This window comes from Caretta caretta, chromosome 1 (assembly GCF_965140235.1).
Source record: "Caretta caretta isolate rCarCar2 chromosome 1, rCarCar1.hap1, whole genome shotgun sequence".
In the NCBI taxonomy this organism is placed as follows: domain Eukaryota; kingdom Metazoa; phylum Chordata; order Testudines; family Cheloniidae; genus Caretta; species Caretta caretta.
Window position 1 is genome coordinate 271,043,503 of NC_134206.1, and position 19,816 is coordinate 271,063,318.

The 19,816-nt window shown below is 42.1% G+C and overlaps 1 protein-coding gene across 1 annotated transcript in view; it reads left to right on the top strand.

Annotated features, from left to right (window-relative positions):
• Positions 1 to 8: 8 nt before the first annotated feature.
• The window catches only part of NDUFA12 (NADH:ubiquinone oxidoreductase subunit A12), a 35,717-nt gene continuing 15,909 nt past the window's right edge, over positions 9 to 19,816 (top strand). Inside the window, exons 1-3 of the mRNA XM_048835571.2 lie at positions 9 to 160; positions 14,315 to 14,397; positions 16,904 to 16,991. Coding sequence (XP_048691528.1) covers positions 72 to 160; positions 14,315 to 14,397; positions 16,904 to 16,991 — 260 coding nt within the window. The 5' untranslated portion in view covers positions 9 to 71. The remainder of the gene's footprint in view (positions 161 to 14,314; positions 14,398 to 16,903; positions 16,992 to 19,816) is intronic.

Below are 19,816 nucleotides of genomic sequence, written 5' to 3' on the forward strand. Positions count from 1 at the left end.
AAACCAGGTCGCCCGGAACTGTCGGTCGCGGCTGCGTCCACGCCCACGCCCAGCGGCGGCCGCCCGCCAAGATGGCGGAGTACGTGCGGGTGCTGAGGCGGGCGCTGCAGCAGCTCGGGGGTCATGGCGGCCTCCGCGGCGCCCTCTGGCAGCTGCTCAGGTACGAAGCGCCCTTTCCTCCCCTCTCCCCCTTCCCCGTGTCTGGGGCCGGCTAGTGACACCCCCGGGAACGGGAGTGACCTTGGGGCAGGGAGCCCTCGACCTCTGGTGCCCGGGGAGCGGGGCTGTCCCAGCCCTACGGGGGGACTGGAGCGTCCCCGGGCTGCGGGGGGGCTCGTCTGTCTGGGGAGGTGCCTGCTGGGCTGGAGGCCGGGGGGTTACTCGCTTTGGCTTCAGGCGCTCCCCGCCCCCAGGGAGCCCCGTGGAGTGGGGTTTGGGGGCTTGTTATCGAGCAGCCTTGAAGTACCTTCTTCCCCCCTCCCTTAGCCTGGGCGAGTAACTCCTTTGGACTGGTAAATGAACTATCCTGGTAAGGAAGGGTAAGCGAGGTCTGTGTTGGTGCTGCTTTGTGGTGCTTCCTGCCTTGAGTGCCCTATTTTCTTGCTTAGGTGACTACTGAGGTCCCTTCCAGTCCTACACTTCTTTGGCTATATCTAAGCAACAGCTTATGTTGTCATAACTTATGTTGCCCAGGGGGATGAATAAATCATCCCCCCCCCGCCCCCGAGTGACATATGCTATACCGACATAAGCACCGGTGTGGACATAGCCATAGAAGTGTAGGACTGGAAGGGGCCTCAATAGGTCCTCTAGGCAGGAAAACAGGGCACTCAAGGCATACTCTTGTAAGCTTCAAGATAGGGTCCATTAGAGTCAATTGTTTTCTGTTGGGCATAACCGAGAACATTTTCTTTCTTCATGTGACTTCATAGAGCGCACTGCTGTAAGAGTTGCCACAGCACCTTTTAAACAGTAGTTGATAGATAGCAAGTGTGCACGATTCCCTTGAACCCAACATTTCACAGACCAAGGCTATAAAATACTTTGAAACAATTTTTAAAAGGCCTAACAGACATTCCCAAGTGGGAGCCTACTGATTTTCACAACTTGAATTTGGTAACAAATCTAATAGGAAGTTCCTGTTAGCCCTTGGGGTCTTGCTTTCTGTAGCACCTCTTAACACTACTCATTTCTGGTAGCCATTACCACAGCCAACATGATCAGAGAAAGGGTTCGGACAGCCAAGCTACCTTATACAATATTCCATAATGTTCAGGCCTCCAGCTTTCTGACTTGAATTGTATTTTTCTTAAAGGTTATCACTGTCTTCCTTCAAAAGCCCCAGAGCCTTAAACATCCTAGGTGTTTTTAGCTACTATTAAGACAAGACTAAGCTGTTTAGAAAGGCCAGAAATGATTTGTGGCTTTTGGAGACGTCTGTATGTCCAGCCATTTCAGCTTAAAGATGAAGTGGAGAAATGATGCATTTGCTGCTGAGTACCTATATGGTGTTTTTGTGCCTGAATATCTTAGGACTCCTTCAGCTAGGGGAATGACAGTCAATGGCATGCATCTGAAATGTCCCTTTATCTAAATCTGTTGGCCTCCTATGTGGGGTTTGGTTCCTATCTTCATGGATCATTATTTTCTTGATATTGCACCAAGAGCACAGTAATTGCTGTTGAACTAGTACGGGTCATTAGGGAAGGTGTGAGGATCTGTGGGGCTAGAACTTGGGACTGTTGGTCCCTGAGTGACAGCTGCATCCAGTCAATGGGCTGTGAGGCTTGTGGGGCCAAGCTCCACTAGATGTCATGCCCACAGATGTTCCCTGATTCGCTCAGGTGTGCTATTCAAGGTCTTGAGGAAACACCTGCAGGCTATCTGTTCAACTAGGCAGATCCATGTTTTGCTTCTGCAAATGGACCCTGCTGTGCATTCCTGATACCTTACCTTACTCCTGGTTTTTGGCCCCAGCCCTGATCCTGAAACCTGGTCCTGCTTTTGATTCCTGGTCCCCTGCTCTGCTCCTGACTCCTTGCCCTGACTCTGTTCCATTAACCCTATTTCAGCTGACTCACTTGGCTCCGACCAGTGCAGCTCATTGACCTCAACTCCAACCTGATCCTATGGTGTGACACTGGAACAGCTTGTTGTTTTTTGCCTTGATCCTCTAGACTGAATTTGGACCATGTTCCCTCTATCCCAGGCCCCGGCCTTGACCCGTGTCCTGTAGCTGGGGTCCTGACAGATGGTCACTGTTAGCTGGTGATCTATAGCAGGGCTCTGTGGAGGCAATGCCATGAATGAGAAAATTGGATGATTTGCCCTCACTGAGCTACTGTGATGCTCCTCCTCCCTTCCTCTTTCTGGAAACAATCTTTAAATACGGATTCTGGAGGTGGAGAGGAACTAAGTCAATTAAAAGGGGTACCCCATAATTGCAGACTGTTGCTCTAAAAATGTTGCAAGGATGCCTGGCTGTGCCCTCCACTTCTACAGTGTTGTCTCCATGGACGCAGTATATTCAGTGAACAGGGAAGTTGTGGAGATAGTCTTTTTGAGTTAAAGGTGAAAAGTATTGGAAAATTACTTCTAAGCTCCATGTTACCTAAAATAGATTTTCCGTGCAGTGACAGAGGTAATTATCTTCAGAGTAAAATAATCATGCTTGTTTCAAAGTATTATGAATCTTGTTTGAATGTTCATGAAGGGCTTTGAGAACTTCATCTGAAAGGCACTATATTCTTTATTAGTATTTGTATGTTAATCTTGTTTTTAATAGGATCAGTTTCAGAATCCATTCTTATTGACAAAATGTATTTCAAACTGTAGTTTTCCTATAATATTTTTCATTATTGAAAATAACACATGCTGGGTACTATCAGTATAAGGACCTGGATTGGATCATATAAATGGACTAAAATTAGAGGAGAGCATACAGTGTTTTCCTGATACAGGATGAGGAAACTTGTAACTGTTTTCTTTCATTATACTACCAACTTTGTATCTTTGCTGGGTTTCATATGATTCATAGATTTTTATGACCAGAAGGGACCTTTAAATCATCTAGTGTTTCCTTCTTTGTAACACTGGTGATAGAATTTCATCCAGTTACTCCTCTATTGAGCCCAATAGTTTGTGTTTGACTAAAGTGTATCTTTCAGAAAGGCATCCAGGCAAACGTTAGGAGATAGAGAATCCACCACTTCCTTCAGCCAATGATTAATCAACCTCACTGTTAAAAATTTTTGCCTTACTTATAATTTGAATTTGTCTGGCTTCAGCTTCCAGCCGTCAGTTCTTGCTGTGCCTTACTCTGCTAGATTAAAGAGGGCTTTAGTACGGTGAAGGTAACTGTACTCCATAATTAAGTAACCCCTTGATCATCTTCTTGGTAAACTAAGTAGATTGAGCTTGTGGAGAATGTGGTGAATTAATGTTATTTTACATATGGGGTTGTGCAAAGTAAAACCTGTGGTTGGACATGAGATGGGGTCTTAACATCTTAGGACTCCCTGTAAAGATCCATTTGGATACCAGGAGCCATCCAGTAGAAGGAGAGTTGGGGCTTGCCAGCTAAAAGAGTGGTTTTCTGGGACCTAGCTGAAGGTGCCAGGAATGGATTCTCAGGATACCAGACAGTAGTTCATCAGGGACTGTAGGCGTCCAGGCTATCAGGAAGGTGGAATTGAGACCAAATTCAGAGGACGTAGGATCCAACAGTTTCTGAGAAAGAAATCTGAACTTGGATCTGTAGTAAGACTTTCCTGTGCTTGAGAGAGTAAAAGGGAACCTCTAGATGAACAGCGAATGAGTTCCTTCGTGAGCTTAATTAGAAGTAACACAGTAAGAGTTTGCTAACCAAGTTTGGAGTGGAGCTGTAGTGACTGGTTTTTCCTGCAGTGGCCTTCAAAGAGCACCTAGGGACAGAGTCCTTGCAGTAAGGAAGCAGAGCGAGGGAGCCTTCCAAGTGCAAAGGCTGGTGATGGCAGCAGTTATAGATTCCAAGGCCAGAAGAGACCATTATGATGATGTAGTCTGACCTCCTGTGTAACACGGGCCATAGAACTTCCACAAAATAATTCCTAGAGCAGATCTTTTAGAAAAACATTCAATCTTGATTTAAAAATTGTCATTATAGAGAGTCCATCATGACCCGTGGTAAATTGTTCCAATGATTAATTACTCTCCCTGCTAAACATTTACATCTTATTTCCAATCTAAATTTTTTCTAGCTTCAACTTCCAGCCGCTGGATCATGTTACACCTTTCTCTGCTAGGTTGAAAACTCCATTATTAAATATTTGTTCCCCATGTAGATACTGATAGATGGTAATCAAGTTATCCCTTAACCTTCTTTGTTAAGCTTAATAGATTGAGCTCTTTGAGTTTATCACCATAAAACATGTTTTCTAACCCTTTAATCATTCTTGTATACTTCTCTGAACCCTCTCCAATTTATCAACATCCTTCTAGAATTCTGGGCACCAGAACTGGACACAGTATCCTGGCAGTGCCAAATATAGAGGGAGCACCTTAGCTCTTTTGGCCACAACATCACACTGGGAGCTCAGTTCAGTTTATTGTCCACCATGACCTCCAATTCTCTTTCAGAGTCCTTGCTTCTCAGCTTAGAGTCCCCCATCATATAAGTATGGCCTACATTCTTTGTTCCTAGATGTATACATTTATATTTAGCTGTATTAAAACGCACATTATTTCCCTAAACCCAGTTTACCAAGTAATCCAGATTGCTGTGAATCAGTGAGTTGTCCTCTTCATTATTTACCACTCCTCCAATTTTTGTGTTTTCTGCAAACTTTATCTGTGGTGACTTTTTCTTCCCATGTTATTTTAAAATAGTGTAGGACCAAGGACCGATCCCTCCCAGACCCGCTGGAAATACATCTGGTTGATGATGATTCCCCATTTGTAATCACATTTTGAGACCTATCAGTTAGCCAGTTTTTATCATGCTGCACATTAAATGGATTCATTTTATATCATTCTAGTTTTGTAATCAAAATGTTGGGCGGTACCAAGTCAAAGTATGTTATGTCAACACTATTACCTCTTCTACCAAACTTGTAATCTCATTTAAAAAAAAAATCATTTAGTTTGATAGGATTTATTTTCCATAAACCCATGTTGATTTGTATTAATTTCATTACCTTCCTTTAATTCTTTAGTAATTGAGTCCCATATGAGCCACTCCATTATCTTGCCCAGGGTTAATGTCAGACTGTCAGGCCTAGAATTACCTAGGTCATCCCATTTACCATTTTTAAAAATTGGCACAACATTAGCTTTCTTCCAGTCTTCTGGAACTTCCCCAGTGTTCCACGACTTACTGAAAATCAACATGAACTGTCCAGCAAGCTCCTGAGCTAGCTCTTTTAAAACTCTTGGATGCAATTTATCTGGACCCGCTGATTTAAAAATGCACAACTTCAGAAGCTTCTGTTTAACATTTTCCAGAAATACTAGTGGAATGGAAAGTGTTATCATCATCATATAATGAGACCTTTATCCTCTGTTTTTCCCCCAATACAGAACAGAAATATTTATTGAACACTTCTGCCTATTCTGAAGTATTATTGATAATTCTACCATTTTTATCTAGCAATGTACAAATACCATTGTCAGGACTTTTTGTTCCTAGTATACTTTAAAAAACCTCCTTTTATTGTCTTTAATGCTGTTGGCCATAGATTTCTCCTTGTGCCTCATTGCTTCCCTTATCAGTTTTCTACGGTTCCTAACTTTTGACTTATATTCATTTTATTATTTATGTATCTATAAAAATTTGCCATTTGGCTCATAATTGTTTTCAGCTTCGTGAAATTAGCCCTGTTAAAGCACCAAGTATATATATTGCAGATCTGGACTTGATTCTGCTTGCACATTATAAATGTGATCAAGTCATGATCACTGGTACCTAACCACCATTAATTTTTAGTTCTGTGAACAGTTCCTCTTTGTCTATTAAGACAAGATATAATAAAGAATTCCCACATGTTGGCTGCAACACTTTTTAAATTAGGAAATTGTCCTCCATAATGTTTAGAAATTTCAAGGATGTTTTAGTATTGGCAGCATGAGACTGCCAGCCTGAGACTACCAGCATATATCACTCAAACTGAAGTCCTCCATGGTCACATGGTTGTTTTTTTTTTTCCCCCTCTGCACATTATAGACAGCAACTAGTACCCCAACTTTTGCTTTATCAGTTAGGACATTGATCCATAAGCATACATGATAATTTTCTTCCGAGTTATCAGTGACTCAGAAACAGATAACGCCATATTTGACAGAGTCCCCCCTCCCTGGCCCATTTTGCTCACTTGAGCCTTCCTAAATAGGTTATAACAATTGATTTTAACATTCCAGTCATGCAGATCATCCCACCACCTTTCAGTAACACCAACTACATCAAATTTATTTTCATAAATGAGCAATTGCAATTCCTTTTGTTTGTTACCCAGGCTCCTAGTATCGGTGTATAAGTAATTAAAGAATTTCTTCTTTACGTGTTCTTGAGCATCTTGATTCAATTTGTTTTCAACATCTTGATTTTGTGCTGAGTGCTCATATCTTCCCTCTTTTACCCTCCCCTTTTGTTATTAGTTTAACCCCCTTCTGACTACTCTAGCCAGCCTGTCCCCAAGGAGGTTGGTTCCCCTTCTACTGAGCTGGAGGCTGTCCAAAATGATACAGACCTCTCTTCTCATAGAAGGCAGATGAATGTTCCACAAAACCAAAAACCTCCACCTTACACCACTTACCTAGCCAGTACATCACTTTCTGAATCTTTTTCTCTTCCTTCACTAGTGGGACAGGAAGGATCTTAGTGGCGATTGCTTGGACATTCTTCCTCAACGTTCCTTGAAGTAATCTGTTATCCGAGCCCAGGCTGTAGGAAACCTGGGGGCTGTGACAGAGCTTTTTAAGTCTCTCATTTTAAGGCATTTTTTCTAGCCCTTGAATCACTTTTCTGGCTCTACACTGCACCCTCTCAAATGTTTCAGCAATTTTTTAAAAATGTGAACACCAGAATTGTACACAGTATTCTAGTATCGATATCACCAGTGCCATATACAGAGGAAAAATCACCACCCTATTCCCATTTATACATCCTGTTGAATTGCTTATCCACTATGACCTTTTAATCCTTTTCAGAGTTGCTGCTTTCCAGGATGTAGTCCTTCATTCTGTCTGTGTGGCCTGCATTCTTTGATCGTAGGTGTATGTCCTGGCATTTGGCTCCATTAAAATGCATTTTGTTTAAATGGTCCCAGCTTAACAAGAGATCCAGTTCACTCTGTATGACTGTTCTGTCCTTCTCATTTTTCATGTTGAGGTTCACAGCTCTATTACAACAGAAGGGAAAGGAGTACTTGTGGCACCTTAGAGGCTAACCAATTTATTTGAGCATAAACTTTTGTGAGCTACAGCTCACTTCATCAGATGCATCACGAAAGCTTATGCTCAAATAAATTTGTTAGTCTCTAAGGTGCTACAAGTACTCCTTTTCTTTTTGCGGATACAGACTAACACGGCTGCTACTCTGAAACCTATTACAACAGGTAGTTCAGCCTGCCTGCAGCTTGGGGCAGAACTAGACCTGTCCGTTACTGGCAGGAAAGGACTGCCCCACTCCCTGAAGTTCCCTCCAGTTTTTCTGCTTTCATAGCTGCAGCTGGCTCAAGCAGGACTCCCTGCTGCAGGGCTTTTTGTGAGGGGAGTGAAGCTAGAAGGTCAGCACACCAGATGGAAGATCATGCCTGAATCCTGGTAGTCCCTTCCTAAGACTGTGGAGCTTAGCAACCTCCTTTGTTTTCCCCCTCCAATTCCCTGTGAGTCATGGATGGAGACCACCGGACGCAGCATAGATGCTGACAATGCTGGAAAGTGCAGAATGATGTCTTTGGGCCTAGGTCCCTCCTGCTCACACCACTACAAGGGTCTGCCTTTCTGCACACGGATCTCTACTCATATTCCAGGCTAAGACTGCCAAGAGAAACAGACCTATCTGGCCTATGTGAATTCCATGCAATAGAGAGGCGTAGACCTTCTAGGGAGCCCATTCTGGAGCCCCAGGCCAGGGAGAGCCAAGTGGGGAGACTAATAAGCCCAGCCTCTTTGAGGATGGGATCGCTAACCGCCATTCTGAAAATATTTCTGATCTCGGAGTCCAATTTTGCTCCCCCTCTGAAGCATGATTAGGGGGACAAATTTCCAAAAGCAAAATAAAATCTGTGCTGTTTCCCCTGCTCTCCTTCACTGTTTGCAGCAGGGCAGATAAGTGCAGAAAAGACTAGGCCATAGACATGCTGATTCCTCTAGATGTGCATATGCACACCACCACAAAGAGAAGCCTTCCTCCTTCAGGGAGGAAGGTCAGCAGTCCTAATCAAGTCAGAGAATCAAATAGTAAAATATTGTTTAATAAAAAACAAACCTGCGGATAGATTCTTTCAGGAGTTGTCTCTGGAACCCAGTAAATAACACACCTAATGGCTTCTCTGTGTCAGGACATAGGATATGAGGTGGTGAATGGCAGCTCTCAGGACAAGAAAAAAATATGAGGGGAAAGCAGAAATTGAATTTATGCCTTTCTGGCTCTGGTCTCAGGCCTGATTAACCCGCCATTCGATCTTTGGATGCCTCTGTGTCACAGAGGAGGTCCTCTATTGCAAGATTAGTCCTCCAACAAGTTTAGAATGTATACTTGGAGGAAGTTATTCTTACATAACCTAAAAGAAAAGTCAACAAATAACTTATTCTACTGGCTGGTGCAAAGTCCATAGTTACTTACCATATATAACTAGTAAAATAATAGTTTTGATGCCCGTGGGAGGGCTTTATTGTTGGTGTGTAAGAATACCCAAACAGGTCAAATCTCTGTAGTATAATGTTCTCAGCATGTTAAAGAAAAAGATTTTATACAAATCCCAGCATTGAATACTTCAAGTCATCAACCTTACTAAAACCCCACTAAATCATAGAGCATGACTTTAGAACCTCATTCTTCTTCTTGCAGCACTACCCAGAAGGAACCTCTGCATGAGGTGGTGGTACACTTCCTATCCATTAGAGTAGGCCTTCTAATGGCTACTATCTCCAGTCAGACACGTTGTTGTTGGTTTTTTAATTTGAAGTTGGAAGCTTTTTCTGATGGGACCCAATATTGTATTTTTAATTCAGGTAGTTGCTACACCTTAGTAACCAGGAGAAGATAAATATATTTATACATAATTTTGGATATCCACATTTTAAGGTGCCTTTGTACCCTTGGAGACACCTTGCTATAAAAATACTATTGAAATTGATCTATGGACCTTAGCATAAAGAATAGGAAACTTTAATCCGTGCTTACCTTAAAATTTCCTTTCTTTGAGTAATAAGATCCAGAGATCAAGCCAACTTGCAGACAAAATGGATCATCAGAACAGAGATGGAAATTGACATCCAAAGACCTGGGTTTGTTGACAGGTGGAATTTACCATCCCCTGAAGTAGAAGAAATCCCCCCCCCCAAAGTATATTTAACACAATTTTTAATTGGGGAAAGTAGATTTGAATTATTCTGATTGTGAAAATTATCTCAACTGGAGGAAACTTCAGAGGCAGGGCATTCCCCTGTGCTAATAACTGACAGGTTGTCTTCTGCCACCAAGCTGCAAACGAGCTGAAGAACTGATTGTAACAGATTTGTGGATATTATTACTTCAGGAAAGGAATCTTTCATGTAAGCACAGATACATTTTCCTATTTTGTATGTGTATTAAAAAAGCTATTTTTTTTTTCATCCTAATCCTGGGCTCTTCATAGGAAGCATAACCTTAAATTTAAAGTATTAATTGATAGAGCAGGGGCGGGCAAACTTTTTGGCCTGAGGGCCGCATTGGGTTTCGGAAATTGTATGGAGGGCTGTTTAGGGGAGGTTGTCTCTCCTCAAACAGCCAGGCATGGCCTGTCCCTCGCCCCCTGACTGCCCCCCTAGGACTCCTGCCCCCATTCAGTCCCCCTGTTCACCGCCCTCTGACCACCCTCCAAACTCCCCTACCCTCTATCCAACCCTCCCTTCCCCCTTACCATGCTGCCTGGAGCACCAGTGGCTGGCGGCACGGCTGTTGTGCTGCCCCAGGAGCTCACAGCCCTGCCGCCAAGAGCATTGCGCCAGCGGCGCAGTGAGCTGAGGCTGCGGGGGGAGGGGCCGGGGGCTAGCCTCCTGGGCCAGGAGCTCAGGGTCCGGGCAGGAGGGTCCCGCGGACTGGATGTGGCCTGCAGGCCGTAGTTTGCCCACATCTGTGATAGAGGCAGGCATTTAAATAGGTATTTTAGTCTGGTAAATTTGGTTCAGTTGTCTTGTAAAGCTTTCTGGAGAATATAGAAGGTGGCGTACTTTGAACAGACATAGGAAACATTTACTTGCCTAAAACTAACACTGAGTTTAGCAAACAACCCCCAACTGTTGGACATTGTTTCAACATAGACCCTGTGCTATAGAAAAATCCATTTGCCTATTTCTGACATTCTTACAGCATATTTTTATCCATCTGGTCCAAATATTAGATAGCTAAATCAAAGGTGTAAATCTAGAAGATTGAAAACAAAAATTGTATCATGAAATTTTTCTCTTCTATGAACAAAAGACTGAACTTTGTCAGGTGAAATATTTCTAAAGATTTTTGAGGCAATTCAATACCAATTAAAAGAATGAAGCTGCTTCAGCATATATCCCGTGTGTCTGATTCTTGGTGATACCTCATTAGTGTGTGGTGCTTTATAGCCTATACACACAAACGCTTTCTTGTGTGATTCTATTTAGCAGCATTCAAAGAAAAGGGGAAACTAAAAATGTTCAGTTTAAGGGGAATGGTACCTCATCACTGCACGTGGGAAAACACATCATGGTATACATCTATTAAACATGGAGTTTGTTCCTTCTGGCTATGCCTGATCTGTTGAACTCTAAATGCCATTTTAGATATTGTTACACTGCAATTTTAAGTTTTTGATATTACATGTAATAAAATGAGTTTACTATTTTTAACCCAAAATTACTCCTTTCCACTCAGCAGTTTAGATGTATATTTCTATAATCTACCTGCTGATTTAAAAAAAAAAAAATTCTTACCAGACTCCCGAATCTTACTGTTCTGCTAAATAAAATGCAGGAAGTTCCCTAAAGTGATATCGTCCATTTAAAAGCACACTTCAGTCTGAAATTTTATTTCCTTTTATTTACAGGCATCACCTAAAACAGCTATAACAGAAAGCTTTGTCTGTGAATAAACTCTCAGATAGCACTGAACTAAGCTCAACACAGTTTATTTGAATTTGCTAATTTAATCTGGTTAATTTTTTAACCTACTATATCAATCCTTCCATAGTCCTTCAGTGTCAGCAACTACAACACAAAGCAAAATGACTGCATTCCACAACTCTTTGAGAACAAAGTTTTGTATAAATCAAAACATTGCATCTATATAAATAGATACTCTCAAAATCTTAAAATGAAAACTAGATCCCTTGAAATGTCACAAGATTAAATTGAAACTCTAACCGTGGATCTCCCTAATGGCAACTCCTGGCGGTCCTAGTAATGAATTGTATTAAACCTTTGGGATCCCTTTTTCACTGACTCTGCCATACAAATTTTCTCACTTCCTGGACAACACAGACTTCCAAGTATGTCAGATAGTAACTATTGCCATCTTGGAATGGGCAAAAAACTTTTAGACACAAAAATGAAATTGTCCCTTTAACCTGGGTTTAAAGTTTTTAAGGACCCAATTCTGCCCTCTCAGTTGAAGAGAAGGCTGAATAGGCTTGTGGCAATTACAACAAAAGTTAGTAATTGTAGCCCAGACTAATCCCAGATGTAATTCCACATAAATCAATTCATTCTTATTTGTATGGAAAAAAAATTCTAGCGAACCTGTTCTGAAGATTTTCTTGTGTTAAAGGTGTGAAGTTTTTCAACAAAGTTATGGAAAAGGTGATAGTCACCATGTTTTCACATGTTCTGGAACAATACTGTAAATGTGAAGATGGGACAAAACCCAATAATTAAACCATTTAACAGCAGTTGGGTGTACCTAATTCTGACAGTCATTGTCAGCAACAGTGCATTTTCCTACTGTGAATGGTTCCATAGAGGCTAAGACTGTTTTCAAGGCAGCACAGTGAGACAGTGACAGAGATGGGACTAGAGTTTAGGATTTTTGGCTCCCAGGTCTATGCTCGGTCCACTAGAGCTCACTGTTTCCATGATGGAACACATCAAGTTAGTTTGCTGCTAGTCATTCTTAACATGGTACAAAATTATCTCTGTTTTAACACATAACCAAATAAACAATTAAAAGTAGGTTTCAGAGTAGCATCTGTGTTAGTCTGTATTCGCAAAAAGAAAAGGAGTACTAGTGGCACCTTAGACACTAACCAGTTTATTTGAGCATAAGCTTTCGTGAGCTACAGCTGACTTCATCGGATGCATCCGATGAAGTGAGCTGTACCTCACGAAAGCTTATGCTCAGATAAATTGGTTAGTCTCTCAGGTGCCACAAGACCTCCTTTTCTTTTTAATTAAAAGTAGATGCACTTTCCTAAAACCAGGTCATATCATTTAACTATAGAATATAAATCACTTGGAAGCCAGCTACTTGCCATTGCAATTTATATCATACCTTTAACTTTTCCCCCACCATTTTACATTTCTCTGTATGTTGCCAGGTAATTAAAGACTATACATAGACCTACAGCACAGACTTCTGCTACTTGAGGTACCAGACTAACTGATAACAGTAGTCAGGTTGTCTTCCTCTATGTGGGGAAGACAGTAGGGCGAGTTGAAGCAGACATTTTTCCAGTGGATTTCACAGCTATTTGCTGGCAGCAGAAAAATTTTTAATCTTGGGGTCTATTCCACGTTCTGAGTGGAGTGGTCCCTAGTGGTTACAGACATACTTGGACACCCCCTTCCTCCCCCGCACATAGACACTTCTGCTTCTGGTCCCTCCGACCTGTGTTGTCTTGATACCTCCTTCACCCTTGATACCCCTACACAGGCCTGGTTCTAGTTTCTTCTGTATTCCAGTCAGGCTGTTGCCTCCTCCTTGCTGCCTAGGTACCAGCACTGGAGAGCATCTCCCTGTTCTCAGTTTCTGTGCCTGTCCCCGTAGTGGCTCCTGGCTGCAGGAAGCATTTACATGGAAAGTTCTGCTCAGCCTTGGGCTGAAGCATACTCCAACCAAATGGAATATTTGTAGAATTTAGCTGCCAAAGTCTAGAAAGTCTCTACTGAACATGTGTGAACTTAAGATTTTTCGGAGGCTTACAACTTAACCAAATTTGGGTGAATATGCACTAGTATGGCAGAAGGCATATCCCTGCTAAATGTCAAGTCCCTGCTCCAAAGCATAGAGCTTCTCAATTAAACATCTGAGGGTTTTTTTGAAATTGGGAAAATCCTATTTTTCCATAATCCTTCTGAGAAATGCCTGAGCTATTTTTGCTGAATTTTTCAAAAACATTCTGTAAGGCAGACTACCCACTTTGAAAACATCAGCCCAAAGGGTTAGTTTGGCAAAGTTTTAAGCCACTGAGAACTGGGTCTTATAATGGAAAGTGTCAGGCAGCCATAAGTGTAAGTGATTTTAGTAAAGAGGAATAATCAGTGAAGGCATGTTCCAAACTATGTAACTCATGTTTGTGATTTTGATCTGAACAGTATGCAAGCCCTACATTCAGTTAAGTATTACAATACTGGTAAAATGTACTGTACTTGATGAGATATGAAACCAACGTCTTGGCCAGTTGTGGCTATTAAAGGTCCCGTGGTATTTTTCATAAGACATGGGAAATGAACCCTGGTGTCTTAGCTATATTCAAACTCTGCTACGACCCTTACAGCTTCAGGTAGATACAGTATTTTTCATGTCCTCCTGAAATGTTGTGTAGTATCGCTCTTTGCTGTGTAACAGTGACTTTGTGTCAGAGGTGGCTGCACTCTAATGGATGGTAAAGTCCTGCAAAACCTTACCTGTGACTCTTCCTGTGGAAGTCAATGGGATTATTCCTATGGTTAAAGACTACTCATGAAATAGACTACAGGCCAGATCCTGCAAGACGTCAGTTTGAGTTGCTGATGTGCTTTGGGATCCTTCAATTTTAAAGGTATTTCACTGTATAAATGTGTGTTCTAAATTCACCTGATTGTAAACTATTTTTGCTGTATTCTAATGAAAGATAATGTGTTTTGTAATTTCTTCCAATTGAAGTGATTGTGTCTTGGGAATTCACAGGGTCAACGATTTGAAGATAGGTGCCCTAGTAGGTGTTGACAAATATGGAAACAAATACTATGAAGACAAAAAGTATTTTTTTGGTAAGTATACTAAACTGAATATCCTAGTAACTTCATATAGTTTATCTAGATTCTGCTGGTGAAATGGAAATGAAATATATTGCATGGTTTCCTTATGCATGACTTGTATGTATTTTTGATACCACTCCCCCTAATTCAAACACTTCGCAAAGAAGTTGAAGCCAGCATCATAATGGGCAGATTTAAGCTAATTGGAGTACCTTAACTGTGAGTTTCCATTGATTTAAAATGATTAGGTTTCTTATTTAATCTTAACTGTGAGCGTCATGTCTTTTTAATGGTGTTTTCCCACTAACTACAGCATTCCCTTAAGAATTTTTATCCTTAAGATACTGATAGATATGCTCTCAACTTTGACTTCTCATTAACCTTTAAGAAAAAAAATTGGTTTGGGAATTTTTTATTTAAAAATAGTCATAATTTAGGATTGTGGAAAGGTGAAGTTTAGGGAAGCATTCTCCTTTCCTGATCATTTCTCTGAGATCTGCAAAAGGAGACCCAGGTGCCTGTGCACCTCCTCAGATCCCTCCTAAGAAAGGAAGCCTATCTTTTGGGAACCTTTTGGAGAGGCGTAGGAGTTAGGGCTCTGCTTAGGTAAGGTACATCAATACCCTGGTGAATCTTAAGAGGTTTGTGGGTGGGAAGGTCAAAATCCACCTCTTGCAAGCATCAGTCTCCTAAACACCCGGGAGGTTTCTGGAGCCTCCTTGAGTGCAAACACTCCAGTTGTCTTCCCATGCACCGCCTCGGTAGGATCCTCTTCCCCAAAGAAGCTAAAATAGGCTTTTTTAGGACTTATCTGCACATTGCGGTTTTTGGGAGTGAAGTGGCTTTTGATGAGCTTCCTAAGGGTTTCAGATGGCTTTCTGGCTTTAGGAGGCCCACAAGAAGGGGGGCAAATGCCCTCTGTCATCTTCCCCACAATTCCAGCCCATTGCTCTATCGAGAGCCTCCCTAAGCAGTAGCTAGCTTAGTCTCATGATGGTTGGGTTCCCTTTTTGTGTATCGTAGATGTACAGGAGTGTGTGTAGGTTTGTCTACAGTAGAGTTCTTGAATTGGTGCCAGTTAGCTTGTTAGCTAATGTGTTTGTAAAGTGTCCTGACATTTACAAACACTTGTTCTAAGTGCAAGTTGTCAGTCACCCATGGTAAACAATCAGTTAATGTGAGTTAAAAACTCTAGTGTAGACAATTAGCAACCCCTCAGTTGCCAGCAAAGAGTTGCCATTATCTAGCAGTTGCAGATAAGTGAATGGCCAGTTTGTGGAGCTGCAGCCAGGGAAGAAAGCGCTGGGGTGTGCCTTTGCTGGCTGCAGCCCTGCAAACTTGCCTGCATGAAGTTAGTAGAAGGGAGTAGTGCTGCAGCCCAGATGCTGGGGCTTTCCACAGGGAGTGGAGACACTGGGGTCCCACAGAGCTGCACAATACTGCTCCCTGTGCTCTCCAGGATTTGAGGCTCAGCACATCCCTGCGCTACCTGCCTTGAGTGCAGCCCAGTGAGCACAGGGAGAGTTACCATGAGGCTCCAGCATTTAATAGATTAATATACATCTATATTAATCCAAGAACGTGTGTCCATAATGGTAAATAATCTGTTTATTAGCAAAAATAAGCAAATAATAAAGAGAACTGGCACTCACGCTGAAACAATAGGCAGTTAGCAGCTCTATGTAGGTTGCTCTCTGGCAGAAGCTACAACCTCTGTGTCACTGAATGTCCACACTCCCTGTGACCTTTGGTTTCTGGCTCTGGTCTAAAGGGGACATGTCTATGGCGGCTTCCACTCCTTCATAACTTTGCTTAGGTTTATGTGCTGAAGGTCTTGACAAGATGGTCACAGGGATCTGAGAGAGACATAAGGGCCCTGGAGCAGCTACCCAGATTTCCAAGCAGCCCTGTTTAGGGATGGCCTGCTTGCCTCGTGTGAGAGTGGCCAAAAAAAAGTGAGGCAAATAAGCTCTGCCTCATTTTATGTTTAAATCCTGGCTCAGCTGTTTTTATAAATAGAATTGCTTGCTGGAATATTTCGACTTTGAGCCCTGGATTTGACTTTGATCTGAATTCAAATTTGAGGGAAATGGCTGTGCTGAGTAACGAGCTTGCAAGTTTCAGAATTGATATTGCATCTCTTTGGGAAACTTGGCTCTCAGACGGCTTTATAAGGGAGAAGGGCTATGCTATTTCCTGGCATGGCAAACCTGAAGGAGTAAGGAGAGAGTGTGGTGTAGGTTTTGCTATCAGAAATGAACTTATGTCATTGTGTGAAGGTCCGATGGCAGTGTCCATATGTATCATGATACTTTGTGTAAATCTAGAACTCATCCGTGCATACACCATGCTCTGTAAAGAGCGATGGTGCCATTGAGCAAAAATAAAATATTGCCTCTGGTGAATTGGGGTTCTGTCTGTACAACACACTATTGAACTTTTAACTATAATTATCTTCCATTTTTTATTTTGGGAATAATTATTTTTAGCTAATACAGTGTTGTTTGTCAAATTTAAGGTCGTCATAGATGGGTTGACTATACTACTGAAATGAATGGCAAAAATACATTCTGGGAAGTGGATGGAAGCATGGTGCCACCGGAATGGTAAACCAACTAGTCTAATAATAATCATTTTGTGTATGTTGTATGATTGCATGTTGCAAATTCTTCTACATAAATTCTTAGTTATAAAGCAAATGGAGGTAAATCTGACCTTAAGGCAGCATAGTTTTCCTGGACTCTGCCTTTCTGTATAGGGTGAAAGTCTTTCTGGCCAGATGACTTTTATTTTTAGTTAGAAAACGTCTTAGTTTATGGGTTTGAGAGCACAAAGGGAGTGGCACCACTGAGTTTCCAGGGGAATGTTTCTTTAGAAAAAGGGTCTCCCTTCATGAACCCAGCCATGTCCCCAGTCTTCTCACCCCTCCAGAACTATGGATCCCCAAACATGCAAGGTTACAGCGCTTACGGGAACCAGGGGCACATGTGATTACAACTGAAATAACTAGTGATAACTGAAGTGACATAGAAGAGTTGATACTACTACTGGGTGTACTGAGACTCTGGTTAAGGCCCCAGTCCTGCAAGCTGCTCCATAAGGCAGACCCCTGTGCCCACACAGAACTCAATTGAATTCAGGGGGGTCTGCTTAGGTACCAGAGGCTGCCCATGTGGGAGAGCTTAGAGGTTCAGGGCCCAACTTGTTAAATGCCTCTGGGACATGTAGGATCTTCTGAAAGTCAGAGTGGGCTCTCTCTTTGTATGGACAAAATATGGACCCTATTACCGACTGGGGCCTATAGGCAAATAACTTAAGCTTTAAACTTAATCTCCCCACTCTCCAGGCTTCCATCTTCTTTCATCCCCTATTCAGCCAAAAGTGGAGGAGAATTTATGTATGCATGGAGAGTCCAAACTGATTTTTAAGAAGGTGTGCATACGCTAGTGCTTGACTCCTTTTTAAAAAAAGTGTCTGAACTCAGGGCAGTGGGAGGCCCCAAGGGGCATTGCGGGAGCTGGGTGAGGACCCAGAGAGCTGGGGGTGATTCTCTGCAGAGCCTGTCCCATCCCCACCTCCTTCCTACCGCTGCCTAGCTCCTACTCCCTGCTGGGAACTATGCTGTCCAGGCGTCCCTGCTGCCCAGCTATATCTCTGCCCCAGGCTCATAATGGCCCTCACTCCCCTGTCTTGTCCTGGCTGCGGCATCCCTGGTGCCCTCCACTCTCTTGCCACTGAGCACCCCAGCCTAGCTCCAGCACCATCACCTGATGGCTCAGAGAATGCTCTGCAGCTAGTGAGGCAAAGGAGCTGCCTGGCCCACAACTGGCAAAAGTACCGGTATGCCATTCTAGCTTTCCCCAAAAATACTGGAACACTGTTCTGGAGTGTTCCGGCATGATTTGAGTTTTGTGTATGTGGTTACCTCCTCAGGAATAGCTGCATTATAAATTTTGTGGGGTGGGGGAAGCTGGGTGGAAAAACTCATTTCCCTTGTACACAGTGTAGGTTTTTGATTAGGTTTTAGTTGGGTAATTGTATTTTGTGCATATATCAAGTAAAACAGCTTTAAACTTTATTGAAGTAATGGAAAACACAGTTGCACAGCTAAACTCCATAATGTCACTGCTATATTTTTTTCTATCTTAAAATGAAATTTCAGAAGAATTAAATGCAAGAACTTACACAGTGCAGTTATAAGTTTTCAAATTTGAACATACACTTTTCCCAACTTTGCAAGTTCAAAAAGCAACATTAATTCAGTGTGTATGGAGTATTTTAAAATACTGGTAAGAATATTTTTAAAGTGTATACTTAACATATTATGTCCAACATGTTTTGAGTTAATGTTTCTACTGGAAACTTAACACAAGTCTGGAAATACAAATTTGCACAGTGGTAATGTAGGGTTTTGCATTTAATACAAAACAATTTAAACCAACATGTCAGGATAGATCATTCAGTCCATAATCTGAGGCATTTCTGATCAGCTACATCACAAATTGAAGATAACATTCTGGGATTTGCAAACATGAGGGCATTTTTCTGCAAATAGAAGTCTTCTATTTCAAATCCTATAGTTGGTTTTGAAAAATGGGCCAAAAGAAGTTTTTCTGTTAGCACATAAATCAGTTGTTGGCCACTCTTGGTAATCTGTTTAATAAATGCTTTGCTGCCAGCAAAAGTTTTGGAATGTCTCACTTTTGTATTTACTGGTGTGTACTTTTCATTGTTGGGTATACTGATCCTTTTGATTATGAAGGCAGCTTTGCTGAAGACTCTTTCCCATCTCCCCTCAGAGGAAAACAAAAAAGGATTCTGCATCCCTGCCCTTGCTGGTTAAGGCACTGTGCCACTAGTCATCAGTTCAGTGCCTCTTATTGAGTGCAGTGATTACCTTTATTTCTCTCACTTAGGCTGTGATTCTGCATCGTGCTTTGTGTAGAATCGGTAAACTGCCCTTGCAGATCACAATGTAGGATCAGGGCTGTAGCTCTCTATTCTTCTACTGGGAAATAATATTCTTCTGAGAACTGTATTTGGGCCAAATCTCTGCATTGCCTGGGAATCCCTATAATCCCCAGGTCTGAACCAGCACTGGACTGAGCAGCCTGGCCTGTACCCAACATTTTACTGCTATTTCTGAACCAGGCATTCACAAAGGCATTCATCCTTACTCTCACCAAATTGACGTTATTGTGAGCCCCTGTGCAATGAAGGGGAAACTGGTACTAACTTTGTTCGCTGTGACCTAAGTAGTGCCTCTGCACTCTGTCACAGTGATATGGGTGAGACTTGTATGGCGAACGGGACTGAGAAAATTCATTGCTGAGTTTTCTGGGACTGTTAGTATTGCTCTGTGTTGGACTTCATCTATTTCATTTGCAGCAGAGCAGAATAGATGTCTGCTTCATATGGAGAGAGTCATGAG